General features: G+C 41.4%; 1 protein-coding gene across 3 annotated transcripts in view; it reads left to right on the top strand.

Moving 5' to 3' along the window:
* ZNF407 (zinc finger protein 407) overlaps positions 1 to 22,030 on the top strand; it is a 459,316-nt gene that overhangs the window by 281,375 nt on the left and 155,911 nt on the right. For all 3 annotated transcript variants that reach the window (XM_047086264.1, XM_047086265.1, XM_047086266.1), the window contains exon 7: positions 6,053 to 6,173. In XM_047086264.1, the coding sequence (XP_046942220.1) occupies positions 6,053 to 6,173 (121 nt within the window). The remainder of the gene's footprint in view (positions 1 to 6,052; positions 6,174 to 22,030) is intronic.

The raw sequence follows: 22,030 nt of genomic DNA, 5'->3' as shown, positions 1-22,030 counted from the left end.
AGACCCAAGTAGGATGATATACCATGTTCATAGACTCAGGAGACTCAGATCCCATCAAGCTTCTTGATGTTCTGAAATTGACAAGCAGATTTTAAAATTCATATGGAAATCAACGATCTGAAATAGTCAACTTTGAGGAAGATGAACAAACCTGAGGACTTACACTACCTGACTTTGTGACTTATTATGAAGCTACAGTAATCGAGTCATTCTGGCATCGGCATCATCAAAGACAAATCTATCAGTGGAATGGAATAGAGATTACATCTACATGGTGAATAGATTTTTTTTTTTTACAAAAGAAAAAAAGCATTTTAATCTTTTTAATATATAATGCTGTCCTTCCACAGTAAAAATGAACTTTGTTCTACATATCATACCATGTACAAAATTAACTCAAAACTACTCATATCTAAATGTAAAACTCAAAACTAAATAAAGTCTAGAAGAAAATTGAAGAGAAAAATCTTTGTGAACACAGATTACCGAAGATTTCTTAGATATCACATCAAAAACCTGATTCGTAAGTGAAAAAAAAAAACACATAAGTTGAAAAATTATAAAATGACAGGTTAATAACTTTATACATTAATTAACTTTTCCTCTTTGAAAGAAACTGTGAAGAGAATGCCAAGGCAAACCAAAGACTGGGGAAAATACGTGTAAATCACGAATATGATAAAGGATTTGTATTTGTAATATATAAGTTAGAAACACTGTTATAAAGAAACAACCAACCAATTAAAAAGGAGTTGAATGAAGGGTGCCTGAGTGGCTCGGTTCATTGAGTAGCCGACTTTGATTTGGGCTCAGGTCATGATCCCAGGGTTGTGGGATTGAGCCCTGCACCACTGGGCTCTGCACTGAGCGTGGAACTTGCTTAAGATTCTCTCTCTCCCTCTGCCCCTCTCTCCTGCTTGCACATGTGCTCCCTCGCCCTATCAAAAAAAAAAAAAAAAAAAAAAAAGAAAAAGAAAGGGTTGAATGATTTGAACAAACGTTTCACCAAAGTATATAAATATGTGGCAAAGAAGCACATGGAATCACGAAATGCTTCTCAACATGATTAGAGAAGTACGGTTTTGAAACATTGATGATACCGTGTCCTGGTGATGATTTGGAGCAGTGGGAACTCGCCTGCACAACTGACAGCAATGTAAAAGGGAGACACCACTTTGGGAAATAATTTGGCAGTTCCTTACAAAATGAATGTGTACCTTCCCAGTGGCCCAGGCAGCACACTCCTAGGTGTTTGCCCAAGAGAAAAGGAGATGCCTGTCCAAGCAGAGACTTGCACATGAGGATTTATAGCAGCTTTGTTTGTAACACCCAAAAATGAAAACAGCTCGAATGTCCTCGAATGGAGAAACAAATTGAGGCACCTTCATACCGCGGCATGCTACTCTACTACTCAGCAACGGAAACGAATATTTACACCTGGAGTAACACGAGTGAGTCACAAAATAACGCTGACAGGAGGTCAGACGAGAGAGAGCACATACTGTATGTCTCCATGTGTGTAAACCTCTGGAAAAACGCTAACTAATATGCGGTGGCGGAAAGCACGTGAGAGTTTGCTTGAGGATGATCTGAGCCAGAAGAGAGAGAGGGGTACAAGGAACCTTTGGCAGGAGGGTGGCTGTGTTCCTTGTCTTGACTGTGGTGGTAGTTGCGTTCTGCCCGGTATGGTCAGCGTAGATACTTCAGAGTGGTGAAACAGTTAAGAACACGTGTGTTTTAGCGCAGATGGTGCATCACGGTGTGTTTCCGTCGTCCGTGAGAACTGCCGTGTGACCCTCGTGTGCGGTCAAGATGCTCTGCATTGAATTCATTGAGCGATTCGATTTGCTTCTTACAATGACTGTGAAAGTTTTCAGACATGCTTTTGTGGGGGTGTCGATGTTTTTACGACCTGGCATATTCCTGTATCAAATTTGAAGAGGTAGACCTGTTTTCTTTAGCCTTATGTAAGATGAAGATCGTATACCGTCTCAAATAAAAGCAAAACCCACCATCATCATGAAAGTGAATCTTTGTATAAGTCACTTCAGTATAGTTGCATTGTCTATACCAATTTAAGTGACTTGACCAGCAGTTTGGAAACCAAGAACAAAGTTATCCAAGCTGACCTGAGTGACCACTGGATTGGGTGTTATAGCTGAGCCTTATCCTAAGAACAGATGGCTGAAAGGTACAAAAATGCCTCTCAGCTGCAAGAATTTGCTCTTCTTTCCATATGGTCTTCTTTTTACAAGAATAAATCGAATATTTCCTTCTAGGATCTATTAAATGGTATCTCTACGTTAAATCGACGATCTGTGTGAAACCACATAATTATTTTGCATCTAAGAAGCTTTGCCTTTACTGATTGGGAGAGCTTGATGAGAACCACTGGCGTGTGTGCACCTTTTTCATCTTTGTGATAGGCCAGTGCGCGCCCTTACCCGTGTTCAGGCATTCCTGTTATAGGGCGGCAAAAGCAAGGCCTTGGGCATCCTAAGTCCCTTCCACCTGCTTCGTCTTCTCTAATCCTCACACGTGTCCCGCTCATTTGGTGGTTCTACCCTTCTGATCTTGTCCGGGAGTTGGCAGGTAGGGAGCGAAATGTGGCAAAACCTGGTTTGGGACTGCAACCCATGTGGCTTCTTCTGACTCTGCCACCAGAGGCTGCGGGAACAGAGAACACTGTCACATGAGACGTGGATGCACTCACTTCGCTGTCACCACAGCTCTGGGTAAGGCCGTTATAAACAGGGGGACAAGTTTCTCAACGTTCTGATTTCAAGACACATACAGTTTTGTTGCTCCCTGAATTACGTAGTTTTATACCAACCTAGTTCATGCTTTGTTTTCTGCGTAAGTCCGTATCCTTACAAGAGTATTCTAAAAACATCAGAATTAAGAAGTGGCAAGTAGAATTATTGAATATATGTAAAACTAATCCATTCTCTGTGTAAAATTTCTCAGAAAGGATGTCTCCCGAGAAGAGTATTATTGTATATTATAACTGCTTTGGGGAAGGAAGTGGTTGTGAAGCTTTCTCTAGTTCATTGGTGTCCAACAGAAATGTCATTCATGCAAGCTACACCTGTCACTTTAGGTTTCCTGGCAACCATATTAAAAAATGAAAACGTGGGCGCCTGGGTGGCTCAGTCGGTTAAGTGTACAACTTCGGCTCAGGTCACGATCTCACAGATTGTGAGTTTGAGTCCCACGTCGGGCTCTGTGCCGACAGCTCGGAGCCTGGAGCCCGGAGCCTGTTTCGGATTCTGTGTCTCCCTCCCTCCCTACCCCTTCCCCACTGGCTCCCTCTCTCTTTCTCTTTCAAAAACAAAATATGAATAAACATTAATTTTTTTTTAAATGATAAAGTAACTGATGAGATTTTTTTTTTAAGTTAACCAAATGTCTGTTCATGTCTTCTGCTCATTTTTTAACTGAACTATTTGGCTTTTGGGTGTTGAGTTTGATAAGTTCTTTATAGATTTGGGATACTAACCCTTTATCTGATATGTCATTTGTAAATATCTTCTCCCACTCTGTAGGTGGTCTTTTAGTTTTGTTGATTATTTCCTTTGCTGTGCAGAAGCGTTTTATCTTCATGAAGTCCCAGTAGTTTATTTTTGCTTCTATTTTCCTTGATTCAAGAGATGCATCGAGTAACAAGTTCCTCTGGCCAGTGTCAGAGAGGTTGCTGCCTATGTTCTTCTCTAGGATTTTGGTGGTTTCCCGTCTCACATTTACGTCTTTCATCCATTTTGAATTTATCTTTGTATATGGTGTAAGAACGTGGTCCAGGTTCATTCTTCTGCATGTCGCTGTCCAGTTCTCCCAGCACCATTTGTTGAAGAGACTGTCTTTCTTCCACTGGATGTTCTTTCCTGCTTTGTCGAAGATTAGGTGACCATATGTTATGGGTACATTTCTGGGTGTTCTGTTCTGTTGATCTATGTGTCTGTTTTTGTGCCAGTACCATACTGTCTTTATCGCTACAGCTTTGTAATTGAATTTGAAGTCTGGGGAATTGTGATACCTCCAGCTTTGCTTTGCTTTTTCAAGATTGCTTTGGTTCTTCAGGGTCTTCTGCGGTTCCATACAAATTCAGAATACACGCATCGACATTTTTCCAAAGAAGACATCCAGATGGGTAACAGACACGTGAAAAGATGCTTAACATCACTCATCATAAGGGAAATGCAAATCAAAACTACAATGAAATATCACCTCACACCTGTCAGAATGGCTAAAATTAACACAAGAAGCAACAGGTGTTGGCAAGGTTGTGGAAAGGGGGAGCCCTCTTACACTATTGGTGGGAATGCAAACTGATGCAGCCACTCTGGAAACCAGTATGGAGGTTCCTCAAAGGGTTAAAAATAGAACTACTCTATGCTTCAGCAATTACACTACTAGGTATTTACCCAAAGGATGCAAAAATACTGATTCGAAGGGATACACACACCCCAATGTTTGTAGCAGCACCATTAACAATAGCCAAATTATGGAAAGAGCCCAAATGTCCATCAGCTGATGCATGATAAATAAGATATGGTACAAATATACAATGGAATATTACTCAGCCATAAAATAAAATGAAATCTTGCCACTTGCAATGATGTGGATGGAGCTAGAGTGTATTATGCTAAGCAAAATATGTCGGAGAAAGACAAATACCATATGATTTCACTCATATGTGATATTTAAGAAACAAAACAAATGAAAGTGGGGGGAAAAAGAGAGGCAAACCATAAAATAGACTCTTAACAAAAGAGAACAAATAGGGTTGCCGCAGGGGAAGGTGGGTGGGTGATGGAGTAAGGAAGGCATTTGTAGGGTTGAGCACTGGGTGTTGTATTTAAGTGATGAATCACTAAGTTCTACACCTGAAACTAACATTGCACTGTATGCTAACTAACTAGAATTTAAATAAAAACTTGAAACTGAAAAAAATACTTAACTAAATGCATCCCAATTATTACCATTCCAGCATGAAATCAATATAACATCATAAGTGACATTTTATTTTTTATGTTCTAGGATTTTGAAATTTTGTATGCATTTTATTTACACTTCTAGTGCATCTCAATCCTGAGGCTACATTTTTATACCAAATTTATGATTCATATGTAGATTTGATAACACTCTGTAGAAAGTAGATTCCCATTCCCAAGTGTTCTATACAAACTTAAACATTTTTTCTACAGGAGAATCCAGTATCAGGTTTTTAAATTTAAATTTACATTCATTAAAGTTCAATAGCCCCGTTTCAAGTGCTCACCAGCCACTGCAGCTAGTACAGTTAAAAACTAAGATTTGATGGTTTCTTCGAATGAGTGTGTGTGCGGAGGAGGGGTGGTTAACAGGGAGAAAGTTATCAATCAAAGGACTGGCCTTGAGTGGAGTGTAAGCCCTTGAACCAACTGCGGGGTAAAATGTCTTCGTAGGTAGAGCTGTTCTGTCCACACAAGGGAGTGCTGTTAAATACTATTTTACATGTTTCTTTGAGGCTTCTTTCTGAGGTGATCTCTTATTCAACTTTAGTGAACTGTAATTTCTCCTTACTTGTATCAGTTTTTTTAAATAGGTATCCATTTTTAGCTGTATTTTTTTCTTCACATTTAACTTTAAGATTTTAGTTAAGTTGTATGCTGCATTTTCAAAAAATATCTCTGTTATATGCTTTTTCGTGGTTTCATCCTCACTGAGATTTTTATGATGGGCTCTGGTGTAACGTAGTTTCTTAAATGACTCCAAATACAGTGCTGGAACAGGCTGTAATTTAGATTTCTGTTTGTGTAAGTTACATTTGAACTACATAAGGTATACCTTGCTTCCATTCAAATACAGAAATAAAAAATCAGTGATATCTTCTAAGTTTCTCACTCTGAGAAAGAATATTCACATGTCCCAAGTGTGAGCAGTCGATTAACCTATCTTCTTAACATTTATATGGAAAGAAGTTTCCTTTTTAATTGTCAGTAACAGGTTTAGCCTTTCATTTCCAGTTTTTTTATACAATTATTCATGTACAACATTGCTTTATGTTTTGCAGGAGAAAAACCTTTCAAATGCGATGAGTGTAACTTTGCCTCCACAACCCAGTCTCATCTGACTCGACATAAGCGGGTGCACACGGGGGAAAAACCCTACAGATGCCCCTGGTGCGACTACAGGTAATGCTTTCAGTGCTTGGCGAGTAGAGTCAAGTGGGTCACCCGGGCAGATTCTCCACGAAAGAACAGTTTTTCTGATCAGCGCAAGTTGGCCCAGCTCCTCAGGTTGGGGGTGATGTCACCATCAAATTCTAGTGACTACTTTTAAAATTCTTTTCCGAGTTCTTTTCCGTTTTTTATATTCTTAACACTTAGGTTTTATCATCCTTTGTGCATCTGAATTTCAAGTGATTTATTTCCTTGCCCAAGTGAGGCACGGTTCCGTTGAATCGGTCGTTCAGGGCGTGTGGCACCTTGTCTCCAATGAGTGAAGCGCGTTTAGGCGACGAAGACGAGAAGTGTCTCCCGCCTTTAAGGATATTGTAGCGTAATAGGTGGCCGGTAGTATGTCTGAGTAATCACAACACGGATTTCACTGAGGAAAGTGAACGGCCAGGGGCGTCCCTCGAGAAGGAACAGGACGCCCTACTCGAGAGAGCATTTCTCCCAGGGCTCGAAGAACGGGTAAAAGTCCCGGTCCCATGGGTGTGGTACCGGCGTGCAGGAGGCGGGGGTGGCTGTAGCCTTTTCTGGCCGAAAGCGTCAGAGAGCCCACGCGTGCTCAGTCCCCTCCCTCGGCTCCTCGGTGGCTGAGGGATGTCTGCCGCCCTGCACAGTTGCTCTGCAGCCGCCGCGAAGCCTAGATGCCAGAAGTCTGAGACGGATGCGGGCAACGGCAGATAATCCCATTTTACCGTAAGGTGTGTGGAGAGTGCAGCGTGAGAAGCCACGCGGGCAGTGGAGCTTGCAGCCCGATCAACCTGCAGCGGGAGCCCGTGGGAGGGAGTTCAGGGCACGTTAGGTGGTCGGTCGGACCCCACGGACTTGGCGGGCAGCCGGACTGTGAAGCCTGAGCCACTGTGTGAGCGCCTTCTCCATCCTGGAGCCGAGGACCTCACGGACCCCGCTACCCGTGATGACCGGAAACATTGAGGGTGGTCCTTGCACCGCAGCCCGCTGTGTTAAGCGTTAGCACGTGTACCTTAAGGTGCAGCCTTCGTTGAAAAAGACATTTTTGTATTCCTGTGGATGTAGCCTCTGCATTCAGTAAATATATTGCCATGATCTCTATTATTTTCCTCATTATTGCGTTAAGTTTATTTATGTGAAAGGTCATTTAATAGTACAGAGATATTACAGATATATTTCATTCATTAATTATTCATTCATTCAACATTTTATGAGTTCTGTCTTTGCTTAGCACTGGATTGGTGTTTCTTGGAAATTTGGTAAAGCGGAGATCCAGTTAGAGGTAGACATACACGTTTTAAGGTGGTGATAGGAGTTGCTTAAAAACATGAACACTTTGAATGTTCTTTTCCTTATTAAAGAGGTCATACTATGTAGTTGCATTCCCTGTAAAACACAGAAAAGCAATTAGAAAAATTGTAAAAATTTCCCTTAATTATCACTTTTAGCTATTAGTATTATATCTTTATAGTTTGTATGCGTTAGATTTGAGTTGTTTTGGAGGCTTTTTTTGTTTCTTATAAATTTTATTTTTCATACTTAACAAATTGTAACTACCTTTCTGTTTCATTCATCTAGGGAAGAAACAGAGAGAGAGAGAGAGAGAGAGAGAGAGAGAGAATCCCAAGTAGGCTCCACACGGTCAGCAAAGAGCCCAACACAGGGCTTGATCTCATGAACCATGAGATCATGACCTGAGCTAAAACCACGAGTCAGACCCTTAACCCACTGAGCCCCCCAGGTGCCCCTCAAACTGTTACTTGTAGGTAGCAGAACTGTTATTTCAAACAGGATCATGTTCACATCCCTTATATAAAATAGATAAGAGTGTTTTTTACCCCTAATAAATAGGATTTCATAGTTAAATCTGTAATATTTACTTACAATATTAAAAAATCATCATACAATACTGTTTTGACAAGCAAAAACATTTCAGACAGAGAAGTTTCTTTAGCAGTAGTTGTTGGGTTAGCCTTGTCCATTTTACGTCCTCATTCTGGGGTAAGCGGGAGGATGTAGTCGAGAGCCAAGCTCCAGAGGAACTGACCCAGCAGGCACGGACATCCTTCACCTCTGAGCTGCCCCTTGCTCCTTCACAAATGTGGGTAATGAGAATAGCAGGGGTGTTGTTCATTTAGAGGAGGGGCACTTAGACATCCCTGGCCGCGCCTGGCTGAAATACCGGAACCCCGGGTTTCCTCTCGTCCCAGATTAGACCTTTGAACGGTTACACCTTGTAATCTCACGATACTGTTCAGTGAGGCAGTGCAAGAGTTTCGATGCCCTGAGAGTCTTTGGTGTGTTGAAATGTATTTATAACACATGTCATAATGGATTTTTTTCCCCAGTTTTTGAATTTGTTAAAAATACATTGAATCCAAAATCAATTGTTGGATAATTGCTGAAATACCTTAGAATTTCAAGTGCCTCATTTGAAAATTACTCTTCTCTTAATATAAACCTGATATTGGCATAGCTCTGAGTTAGATGAATATACAGTAGTCACTTTACTAAGTTTTTAGACATTTGGGCCATTTTTGGTTTTTCCTTTGAAAATGCTTATTCCCAAATCTTTATGCATATCTTATGCATGATCTTTTAAAACAAATTCCTGGACGTAGGACTTATGGCTTTTAATAATAGTATGACTACAATGGTTGGGACTTGAATATTGTCTCTCCGGTAAGTACTGTGTTTTGGTAGACTCTTAAGTCTTTGTATGCTTAAACATTTCAATGTTCTTCAGGTTTCTTGATATGAAATTGTGTTACACTTTTGCTGAGCTTGAAGTTCTACTACGTGTCCCGTATGCAAGTTACCTCCCTGAGGCCCTATCCCTTCCACTTAGAAGTGCATCTGAGCCAGCTGGGCCCCATCTGTCGGACACCTCCATCAGCCACTGTGCGCAAAAGGAGATTGTGTTTTCTAAGAATATTGTCACCGTCCCATGAATTAATACTCAGGACACTTAAATCTAATGATCTATCAAATTTCCTTTAGAAATGTTTGAAATTCTTGATACAAGGGTAGTTTCATCTTAAAACTTGAAAAGAATTTGATTATTGACAGTTAGTAGTTTCAGTGCTTTCTGTTCGTATGACAGTTTTATCAATCTTGATATGGTTAGGTCTGCTTTCCCTCGTGAACAGAAGACAAGTTAACCTTGCCTAGGAATACAAAACCTTGCAGACACATGAATAGTGATGTTAGGGACTATGAACGAAATATAGAATTTACAGCAGATACCGTTGTTTTCTTGTTGATGAACAAAAGACTTAAAAATGAGCAGACAGGTAAGTTCACAATGATTGTTTTGGTTGCATAGCATAGGAAGTAGGAAATGCTTACCATATCTATCTTACAACAAGGAGAATATCTTTTTTCACAGGATAGATAAATTTGAGTGTGTAGGTTTCCAGAGAATAAAAATACCTATAAGATAATCACATATTTCAAAGAAGATACTGTTATCTTTGTCTTGATTCTTTCCATAATACTTTATTGCTTAAAATACTTCAATATGTTTTTCCCATTTAGATCTTTATTCTTAATGTAGAGAGATAAAAATTATTCCTTAATGTAGATAGATAAAAAATTATGTCTATCTTTGTCGTTATTAACACTTATTTGCAGGTAAAGTTACCATTGTTGGAAACTGAACTATTATTTAAGTTTTACTTGAAAATATATTTTTATTATATAAATGGAATATTAGTGAAGAAATAGTTGTAGTTATAATTATTCATGAAAAATGTGAATATAGACTTGTTTACAGAAGAATTTTATAATTGGTCTTTTGAACCTGGGGCTATTTTTCAAGTTTGCATTATTAATTTAGGCAATGACATCTCATTCTATTCAGATGTAAACATGTACTCCTCTCCTAAGCTTTTACTGTTGAAAATATCCAAAAGTCTAATTCATTACAAATCAGTATATTCCATCATTACTCTGTAACTTCTTCATCATTAATTACTATTCATTAATTTCAGAGCATAAATTTGGATTCATGGCACACTGTTCTGCCATGTTATCTATGCAGCAAATTCTTAAGATGTGTTTCTACATTAAATGGAAACAGTCTAGCGGTTTTCTGTATTTTCATTTCCCTTTGTTAGGTATTAGTTGTCACTTCTGTGTTACAAAATAGAAAACCTTTAAAATGTTATAGTAAGTACTGTTCCTAAAAATATAAATCCTTATTTCCCCATAGAATTTATTAATACCAAACTATGTTCTGTTTCACTGGTAACACTGGCTCTCACAAAAAAAAATAGATGGCTATAATTGGGCTTTCTTTTATGTGAAACTTCTCATTGGCTTCTGTTTTTGATTTAGGATTTGCGGGGGAAATACAATAAATGTATACTAAACATCAAACCACTGATAAGTCACGAGAACTAAGACAAAAGGCTACCTGCAGTATTAAAAATATTAAGAATAATCATATATTATACTTTAAATGCCACTTAGCAAATTAAAGAAAACTAAAACGTCAAGCGAAACTCTGGCAATTTGATCATTTACGTATTGTGTCCCTATAACGGATCTTGGAATAACTTAAGTGTTCCCTATGATTGCTTTTGGCCAGAGTTTTCCTCAACTGTATAATGTAGATTTCTAGTCTTACACACATTCTTTAAAAAAAAATGTTTTACTCTTCTGTTTTTCATTTTATTTACTATTCTTATTATTTTTTAAGTTACTCAAAATTATAATCCTAATAGAAATATGATATATCATGTTGCTGTGGAATAAAATCTACAATTCCTGCCTCATATTAAAGATCACTCTATTGTTTGCTAAACTTGTAGCAAATGCGCTTGGATTTTTTCAACCCTACTTGTTGGTTTACTTACGTCTTGGCCAGTGTAGCCCATAGAAGTCATTAATACATAAGATTTTGATCTCAAGATTTTTCTTTCCTGTCTGGATGAGGGGGAGGCTCAGAATACTTGATGCAATATTTAACCAAGGACGAGGTGGTATCTCAACTAGAAATGGGCTTCTTGTGAAACTCCTTAACATCTCTTTTATTACCCCTGTAAATATTTTCCTTAGTATTTTTTATAATTAAATTCAGTAAGTTTTCACACATGTGACTGGAGTAGAGAGAACTCGCCATTTGTCACAACCATTTGAAATATGTTTTCTGTCTTAGAAAATATTCGTCAAAAATATTTTTAGTTGATTTCTGTCTTAATTTTACAAGATGCTGGAAGCATTTTTTAGGTCGTTTTATGATGCAGGGACAGAAGATTGTATTCATAATAATTATATCCCCTTAAAGTTTGAATTAATTTTTCAAACATACATTTCTGTGAGGAGTCTCAGTTATGAAAATTTGTTTCAGGTCTTAGATAATATTATGCGTTTGTATGTAATGTTGCTGTGTGAATACTTTATGTTTATTATGCATAATTAAATAATAAGACAGACTACCTTGGTTATCGTGGCATTAAGAATTCAGTGTTCGGTGTTTCTCATTGTTCTTACCTTCCACTTACTCCAGCAGCATCCTGAGCTAAGGAGACCAACTCCACAGGGGATAATTTTCTCCTTTTGGATGATCTCTTCTGAGAGTCTCAATTTTCCTTTGGCTTCCTGTGCGGGTTCCCAGGTTGTACCAGGAGAAGCAGTGGCTAGAGCAAACTTGGATTTGCCCTGAATAGTGACAAGAAATAAAAGCAGGTGTTGGTCTACGTAGCCGAACATCATCTATAGCGAGAGAGAAGTGCAGTTGTACGCACCCAACGAACAGCGCACGTTGTTTCGTCAGAAAAATCAGAGGTAGCGTTCGCTCCTTATGGGCGACTGTGAAGTTCTCAAAGAATAACGACACTGCATAAATGTGATCAAATGAAAATATCTAGTATTCATATTAGATAAAGTTTATATTTGTAGAACTTTGATTAATGCCACAAGCCTAGCTATATCGGAACAGACTTTAAATCAAAACTGTTTTTGTCAGTGAATTAAGCCAGAGAAAGGCTAATCCTGCACAATATCACTTATATATGGAATCATAAAAAAAAGAAAAAAGTAAAAGACAAACTCCTAGAAACAGAGAACAGAAAAGTGGTTTCCAGGGGCTGAGCATGGGTGGCGCTAAACAAGTGGGGAGAGACTGGTTTTTAAAAGGGTGCAGACTTTCAGTTACAAGAAGAGGAAGGTCTGAGGACCTAACGTAAAGCATAGCGACTGTTTTGGATAAGACTGTTGTATCATTGAAATTAGCTAATAGAGTAGGGCTTAAATGTTCTCACCAAATTTTTTTTTAAAAAGTACTATTTAAAAAAAAAAAGTACCGGTGAATACTGTCTCATTATTTCATTTACCTCAAATCTGTTGTCTCTATATTCTACTCTATTGTAACTGTTAATCCAGATAAGGGAATAAAACCCAAAGGTACTTAGACTGAAAGGTTCGTTGGGGAGCCTAGAAATCCAGCGATCTCGCAGACTTTTCGTAGCATGATGACAGTTGCAAGGCTTTCTTCTTGCGTGGTGACCTGGAAGGTGAGCACGCCCTGGTGACTCCGCACAGTTCAGCTAATCGCAGGCAGAGGTCAGCAGCGTGGCTGGTTTGTGAAGCCATGTTTGGTCGGTGGCCAGTATCGGTACTGCGGGGGGTTCCTCGTGGCGCACGTCGAGATGACAGCTGTGATGGACTTGTACTGTCTTTCACGTGGAGACCATGTTGGCGGTAAGCTGACCTGGGGCTTTTGAGGGCTTGTCTTGCGAAATGACCTCAATGGATCTTCTTTTCAGATTTTCCATAGTGGATTGAGAAAGTCGCGCTCTATGTTAATGTATTCTTTTTTTGCCTACTGTTCTTATCCGTTTCGGCAGGAACTGAATTCTCTCTGTACAAGTATCTTCTCTTTTTCCCTGACCATTTTATTAGTGATCTCTTTTTCAATCTCAGTGGTTCTAATTGTGGTCTTGATTTGGTTTTGTATTTTCTGTACTGTTTAGGTCTGGTGTTATTTTTGTACACAGCGTGTGTTATTCAGACTTTCCTTCCCTGCCCGGTAGCACCCAAGCACATAGGCTTTTTAAATATTCGTTCCGGCCTGACAGGCCCTGTCCCAAGGCAGCACAAGTCTTTTTTTTATATCAGGCCTTTGGTTAATGTGGGTAAATTTTCATCTAACAAAGCTCATTTAAGTAAGAGAAAATCTGTGGACTTTTAAACAAATAGATTCCATAGCACTAAAAATTACAATTTTGTTCAGATGTCTTTAAAACGGGGAAAAACACTGAGATAATTTGTTCTGCTTATCATACGAGTAAGTTGTTTTGCTTGTGGATGAGGCTGAAATAAGCATTGAGATCGCAGATTAATTAGAAGAGCCATTTTGAACACAAAGTGACCACAGATTCCCTCTGCTATCTCTTCAAGTAGAATCTAGACAAACATGTTTATGTAACCCGCTGTTGCCGAATCCCAGATCCAGTCATTATAAAAGGACCAAAGCTATCTTTGGGGATGGTCTTTCTACAAGGAATTACTATGGACAGTCCCCTGGGTGGTAGTTAGATATATGTGTATATATTGTGGCAGAAAGTAAGGCCTTTGAGATGAAAAAAATAGAAAATATTTTTTTGGGCAATAGTCTCTTGCATAATAAGTTATTCCTCAGACATTAGAGCTATTATCACACAACAAAACACTCTGCTGTGTAACTATCTATATCTCCTAGCGTCAGAGGCTCACACACAGTAGCTGATTAGGGAAAACTCTGTAATCACCAGGAGGGGCTGACAAGAGTCAGTAGAACATCAGGCACGTCTTCCAGCGTAGTATTGGGTTTCACAGACTCAGATGTGGCTGGAGGAGAAAGTAACCAAACAATATTAACATAGCTGTGAAGCGCCTGAAAGTTGGACCAGGGTCACTAGTTCAGTGGGAATGATAACACAGTAGTTCTGTCGTTTTCTGTTGTTTTCACAGATTCTGAAATATTGCTGTGCTAGGGCCTGTATAAACAAGTGGGGGAGAAAGAAAGACTTGAAACATTTAGAAAGGGGTGATGCGGTAGTTTCTGTGAGGCTCAAGACGTAACCTGGCTCCTGTATCCGCGTACCTTCTGTACCCTGAACCCGCCTCCGTGGAGGAGGGTGTTGGCCTACAGTGCGGAAGGACATACGAGCGTGTGCTCTGCCTTTACTTTAAGAAGGTCTCTACAAATGAGACGACGTCGGTATTTTCTTAATTAGAGAATGTAATGCAAACTGTTGGCTTTCTCCTATTTGTGAGAAGTAGCAGGCTTGTGAGAAGTTCTAGAATGAATAATGCCCGTAAAGTTTCTCTTAGCGATAACTTCCATCTTCCTTCCTACGGAGCTACCAGCCAGCTGAAGTAGAAATAAACCTGTTACTCTGTAGAATCTGTTAGTCTGTGACATAATGTGTAACCTGATACTTCCCCCCCCCCAACACACACACACACACACACACACACACACACACAGGGAATTTAAACCTAATGTTAACCCTTACTTATGCCCCTTCAAGTTTAATTCCTTATTCTTCATTATTTCAACTTGAAACTTGCTAACCAACCCACATCCCTCCTTTCATATCTTTTGGAGATCTCTCACTGACTAAGGTTCAAATATATGTTAGTTGACTGTGCTTGGCTCTTCCTTTCCTCGATATGTTTTGTTTCTTCATCGTTAAGTTACATGTTTAACAAACATATGAAATGTCATAAAACAAATTAGAATTTTCCCACTGAGAGAAAATGTGGCAGATTTTTAGTTGTTGTGCGTAAATCAGTCTCTGAGATTGTGTTATTGGGGGTAAGAAGTGGTTGACAGTTAAGTTTGACAGATTTTTGTTCTAAAAACTTCAGATAGCTTTAATTTTAGTTTAAGATTCTGTTCGGTTTTCTACTCCCAAATTATACTTTCCATCTGACTTTATCTGGTTACTTCGGCCAACCCGGAGTGTCGGGCACATGGACCAGGTGGTGAGGGACAGCGAGAGTCCACCTGGGTAGCTGGAGTTTTACCCCAAAGGCCAGTGAGGAATTTTAGGAAGGAAAGGGACATACATTTTGTTGTTCCAATTTCACTGATGCAGTGCGAAGGGGGAGCCTGAGGAGGGACACAACAGGGGACAGAGAGGTCATGTAATAGATGCCTGCAAAGGTCCCTGGTGGAAACAGTAAGTCCCTAACCCTAAACTGACACTGGGCACAGGATAGAACGGCATGCGGGTCCCAGTGCTTGTCAGGAGGTGGGCTGCGTGGATCAAATCACTGGATTCAAGGGCAGGCTGACAGATTCATGCCACCCTTTAGACACCAGGGCTGCATGGTGGATGGCGGCACGGTTCCCGAGGTCTGCGCTGCCGGAGGAGGAAGGTCCCTTCAGCAGAGTGAGTGAGGTTCGGGATGTGTTAACTCTGAAATGCCCACGTGCGGTCCTAGAGGAAAAATGTCAGGAGAAACATAACCAGAATTCATAGACTTGCAACTTGAAGGCATCGATCGATAGGAGCGATATTTCCCTTGAAAATGGGGAACGGGAAAAACGCAGAGGGGCAGATTGCAAGTGTAACAGGGGCTGAGAAGCAGCTTCCCAGAAACGGAAGGGACCTCGGGGCAGCAGACGAGCCTTGTCAGACGCTTCACAGAGTAAGGGCAGTGCAGTCCCCCTGCCGCGTCACCAAGAGGTCCCCGATTCTCTCGCGGAGACCAGTGCCAGTAAAGGGCCCGGGACAGAGACCAGGAAAGTGCACAAAGTGAGGAGATGGCAAGAGTGCAGGTGGGCTGCTCTTGAAGGAAGGTCTGTCCCGACGCCCGCCCCGTGACAACGCTTGGGAGACGGTGAGAGCCGGAAGGGCAGACGGGCAGGTGCACTTTGCACCTGTGCATCTGTCTTCATTTGTGTGCCAGAGATCGCCGCTTAGGGTTTTTGTGGGCGCCTGCCTGCCAGGGTGAGAGAGCCAAGTGAAATAGCCGGGGTGAGTGCTGTCTCCCACCCAGGGGCCGGGATGGGGCACGTGCGGCTCGGCGTGCTGGTTTTGTGCCGCGTGGGGGGCACTGGCGGTGTGTTTGAGTAGGCCTCCGTGGCTTGGCAGAAGCCCTCCCGAGTCACGGCGCGCCTCGCGTTCTCGCCGTGGGAGCCCCTGTCCGCGGAGAGCTCCAGCTTCAGAAGCTCGGAATCTGCTCGGGCAGCTGTTGTCACGGTGTTTCTGCACCACACACGCTCTTCCCTTTGTTGCGTTACAACTTGCATCGAGCACAGGGAGGTGGTGTGAGGGCATTATTCTGCCTCCCCGCCTCCCCTCCACCCCCCCAAACATTGGGATTTTATTTGTTTTGTAGGAAGAATTTCCACAAAGGCCGTCCTAGTTTCACCCGTGTATGCAATTCAGAAATCCGCTTGGCACCCGCTTAACGATTCAGTGTAGTCATTTAACAAACACTCATTTTTAAATGCAATCTTTCAAAATGTGACATTTTTCCTGTGACTTAAACAGTTTTTGTGAGTGTCTCGGGGTTCTTCTCAGACCAATAAATCTAACAGGCTACTCTAGTGACGTCATCAGCCAGTGGAGGAGTTCAAGCACTCTTGGCGATGACACCGGACTCCTGCATGTTTTACAGTTTGCTCGATTTCTTTTACCTGTGGGTTGTTTGTGTGGCTTCGTCCAGCGGATTGTAGGTATGGCTTAGCCCTTTGATCAGCTGTGGACTTCATCATGCCTTCTGTGTCCGCTTGTGCTGAAACTTCTGTTTGTTTCAGATTGACCCCGTGCCTTCGTCAAATTGCCATACTCCTAGAAACCTGGGACTCTACCGGAATGGTCCCCCCAAGAGAAATGTAACAATAAGGATCATGTGGATAGTGGGGTCGGTGTGTGTACAGTATGAAGAGAGAAAGCGAATAGATCCTTCCTTAGGGTGAGAGGGTACATAGCGTAGGGTGCACCGTAAGTGCCGTGTCGGGGTCGCCATACCACACCCCTGCAGTGGAAGTGAGTCTTTGCTGTTGTCTCACAGGCTGGCGTGCGCTTTTTGTTTGTTTGTTTTTGCATTCAGGAGCATTGTGTGTGGATGTCCTTTGATCCTATTGGATTTCTTGCTGCTTTGTTTCTTTGCAGACGATGATTATCCCAAAATGGTTACGGCAGCATCTCAGTTTCTTGGTGTTAGCTGGTTTTTTAACTTTACAGATGAAAAGTGCATTCATTTCCCTTTGCAAATTGAGATGGTTCTATACATCTTGTCACAAATTTGGGGCAGCATTTCTGTGGGTACAAGTGAAGGTAGTAGGAAGAGTCACCGTAGCATTCCCGAAGTAGGTTTGTTTCAGTATTGTCTGCAGTGCGTTCTTGACATGGTCGGGGCAGCATCCCTTTCCTGGACTCACTCGGCTTCCTTGGGGAAGAAGGGACCCAGAGACCCCAAGTAGGAATGGCAGTAGTAAGTGGTGTGTCATTGGGAATGTACCCTCTCACACTCAAGGAGCCGTGTGCCTGGGCCTGAGAGATATATGGATGATCTCAGCATATATATATTTTTAATTACATGTTCCTTTCAGTTAATGATTTCTGTATGGCCACTGAAAAATGATGTTATGAATATAATGATTGTACAATCCAAATCTTACTTCTTGAGTTATACATACTTGTTTTTAACTAATATGCACACACACATATATCACCTTCCTCGCGTCCATTTTTAACAAAACAGTCTCTTAAAACATTGTGTGCTCTGACATAGAAGAGATTCAAAACAAGGATCCAGTTTTATTTTTAAGGTTTTTTTGTTTTTGTTTTTTGGGTTTTTTTTTTTTTTTTAGTTTAAAAGTGGAATATATGTTTGCTTTAGCTGTAAAAGCACAATCAAGGCACCATGATAAGTGAGTCAGTGTTGTAAAAGTAAAACGAATTTTGCCTTCACTCACATGAGCTATAGAAGGAGGAAGCTTTATTGTCCCTGGGAAAGTGATAAGGCAGAGTAATTGTATATTATACTGTCCCAGAACATCTGCCTGAAGACTGGTGGAACAATTCATCTATCATGGGCGATACAGCATGTTTTGTCTTTCCGCTTTAACCCGTCCCCACTGCTGGCCTGCGTGGAGGTTTTGATAGGGCCTGCGCCTGGGCCGGCGCTCACATTAATCAGTCCCCTTGTTCAACACTCCAGCTGACATAATTACAACCTGCGCACAGCAGTTATTCAAGCCGAGTCCTTGTCACTCGTGGTGCGAAACTACACAGCTCTGATCCCGGAGGGGATTGCCTTATCACACAGAACAAGGGCTCGCAGGAGTCGAAGAGAATAGAAATGGGAAAATGTCTTCCGGGAGTACTATATATTCCTTTAAAATAAGACATTTGAGAGACTTACAAGGGACAAAGGGAAGCATTGTGTGCAGAGACTGAAATGAACCGGTTATTATTTTTAAATGCATTACGTGGAGCATTTTGTAAAAATGGACGTAGATTATTAAATAAATCCAGTGGCCCCGCGTCGTCAGTGACTATTTTGTATTAACTGTTTCTTCAAAAGTAATCATATATGTAACTTCAGAATTAGGAAAAGCTTTCAGTGCTCCTTGGTAAGACTCAGTCTAACAAAATGAATGACGTATTCACTTGAAATCTACTATCAAACAAATACACACTTAACTCAGAGAGCTTTGTAGGGAACAGAGTTAGAGCCAGGGAAAGATTCTTTCAAAACACTTTCAAAGGTGGGCAAGTTCATGGTTTCCTGTGACAGCGCAGTAAGGATCCTGGAGAGAGGGACCAGCAATGAAACTTTCTGTCTTCTCTCTTGTCCCACCTCCTCTCCCTGATCCTGCCTTGGGTGGATTACTGGCCAGTTCCTTCAGTATGCCAGCTAGTGGGGGTCGAAGTCTCCTTTTAGCCACTTGAGAATTCGTATTTAAATTTAGGGCAGCCCGCCCCCTCCCCGCCCCCAGCCCCACTAGACTACCAGAGCTATTGGGCATGTGGCAATTTATGAGATCGGGTCTGTAAACCACCTGATCAGCTGCACTCTTAGGCTCACACGCAGGAACTTGTTGGTGTTTTAAATCGAGTCTTTTTATTCTTCTCTTTAACATTATTAGATTGTGCCAAGCAAAACCAAGCTCTGGCCTAGAGTATCAGAAGTAGTGTGGAACATTTTTGGTTCAGTGAAATTTACTTATATCACCTCAAATTTGAAAAAGCTCTCAACTATAAACTTTCCAGTAAATTGCATGTATGTATGTATGTGTGTGTGTATAACGTGATTTGTAAAGTAGCCTTTTTTTTTTTAACAGGTGACTTATTTCAAGTGCCAGTATTTCGGGCCCCTTTGTGAGCGTGTCTCTGTACTCTGTTTTGCCACCTTGGCCTGTCTCATAGTACGAGTCCGGTGATTGCGTGGGCCTAGAAAGATGGCCGGGCCCCACTTTCCTGTTCTCCCTTAGTACACATCCTTTCTCTCAGAAGGCTTCTCATCCACATGCCTTTCCTGGTTTTACAGCATTTCACTTGGCCAAGCTTAGCTGGTGAACAAAAGGAAAGAGTAAAACGCATCCTGTGAGGAAATAAATGCCAAGAGATGAAGAGTGGGGTGGGGGCTGTGTTTTTCGAAGGTCCAGTACAAGCAGAGCGGCAGGACCACACTGCAGAGAACGTCCGCCAGCCAGGCAGAAGATTAGTGGAAGGAGGTGGAACCATTTGTAGGGCTAATTTGACATTTTGATTTTCGTAAGTCACGATCTTCAAGCCGTATTGTTAGCTCAGCCTAGAAAATGTGTTTTTGTGGCCAAATAAGTTTGAGGAACACGCTCTATGGCGTTCCCCGTGTCCGCCCCTGTTAGACTCCTAATGAACAGCACATTGAAGTCTCACGGAGCGCCTGCTGTAGAAGTTCCCTCCTTTCCTACCCGGCAACACAGCAGGTAATATTAAGGATTGAAACAGTTAATGAAACGTATTCTTTCTCTCTGATCTGAAGAAGAGTCAAGGAGAAATCAAGGTTCCTCAGGGCTTGCCCTTACTGGCGGGCCCTCCCCCCTCCATATGACACGGAGGACAGACCAAGTCTGGCCGCACGTTTAGGTCTGTCTCCTTCTCACTTAACAGGGCATGTGAGGGGACTATTCTTGAGGTGTTAAATGCTAACAAATAATTTGGGATTCTAACAGAGTTCAGTGTCGCTTCCTACCATTTTCTTCCTTGGGATTTTCATTGTTCTCCAGTAGAGTGGAAGGCGGGAAGGAGGTTGTTAGGTTTAAAGCCAACTCTTCCCCTTCCTGGTTGTAGATACCTTGAGCAGATTGAATGGAGAAGTGATGTAATTGGACATGACCGTGGGACCATGCACATTGAAGAGTGGGTGGGAGGTTGTGCCTGCTCTTGGGAACACGAGTAGCAGTGTTGGTGGGAGACGAAAGTCTTTGCGTGACGGGCCTGGTGGCACAGGTGGTGCTGTGTCCATACGGAAGTGTGCACGCAATCAGGTGAAACCAGTAGAGCGTTTTGAATAGTGTGGAAAGCGAGGTGATTTTAGGCCATTATCAATTAAGGATGCCACTGAAGGAGGGGGGAGGGTGCAGCAGTGGACAGGTGAGATTTTAAACGCTGTTCGGAGTTAAGTTTCATATCATGAAGCACAGCCTTGAGTTATGGCTATTGATATATGTGATTCCTCTGTCAAATTGTATTGTCTTTGAGGGCGGAAACAAAATGTTTCATCTTTATGTTTCTTTTTTTGTGTGAGGTAGGCACAAAATTAAATATATGTTGAATACATTCATTTTGAAAATAATAAGTCAATACAGGTAAAAAATAGATTTTTCTTGTAACTGTACACTTTCCATATGAACTAAAGCAGTAATTGGGCATCCGTGACTTCTGTTCTGAAAGTGCCTTCCAGGGAGCGGGTCTGGAAGGCTGGCCTTGTTCCCATGGCTTCTAGACCAGCCTCCGCTGTGCAGACGTACGTACAGAGGCCCCCTGCGGGTCACACGTAGGCTGCTACTGTGGCTGACGTTGGGCACCTTTCCCCACGAGCACGTGTTAGTGTCCTAGCTTCGCTCGGAATGTGGTTGTGAATACTGGGCAGGGTTATAACCTGGAACCCGCACACGTCTATCTGCTCAGGAGTAGTGTGAGATGGTCAGTAATGCATCAGCTTTCATCCATTTCTGTGCTAACCTACAGATTCTTTTTAATTTTTTTTTAATGTTTATTTTATTTTTGAGACAGAGAGAGCATGCGCGCACAAGCAGGAGAGAGGTGCAGAGAGACAGGGAGACACAGAATCCAAAGCAGGCTCCAGGCTCTGAGCTGTCAGTACAGAGCCCGGCATGGGGCTCGAACTCATGAACCACAAGATCATGACCTGAGCCAAAGTTGGTGCTTAACTGACTGAGCCACCCAGGCGCCCCCAAATTCATTTTTCTTAGAACATGTGGCTCTGTTGTAGCGTCACATGATGCACATCGCCTTATATCACACAGCAAATGCTAACATAATTATAACTGAGAAATAGAGAAAATGTACATGAATTCTTGTGGCCATAGCAATTGATTTCGAAGAACTGGGATTCATGAACAGCGGAAAGTCATGAATATAGGTGATCTGGTACGAATTATCCATAGAAACCACCAGTTAGTTAATGGGAAAAATGAAAAAGTTCGTAGAATTTAAAGCGAGGTGATTCAGAAACTATCCAATTAAAATTTGTAGGAAAAATTCAGGACATTGTATTTCGCGATTACTTGTGATATCTATAAACTCTTTTTATCTTATCAAAAACCAACAACAAAGAAAGAGGCTTTGGATAATTTTGTAAGTAATTAAACATGCCATTATTTTTAAATA

The sequence above is a fragment of the Lynx rufus genome, unplaced genomic scaffold (genome assembly GCF_022079265.1).
Source record: "Lynx rufus isolate CCGP_SWC_20201006 ecotype Redwood Valley unplaced genomic scaffold, mLynRuf1.p SCAF_20, whole genome shotgun sequence".
NCBI lineage: Eukaryota > Metazoa > Chordata > Mammalia > Carnivora > Felidae > Lynx > Lynx rufus.
The sequence above is the reverse complement of the archived record's forward strand: the minus strand, read 5'-3'. Positions and strand labels throughout refer to the sequence as shown.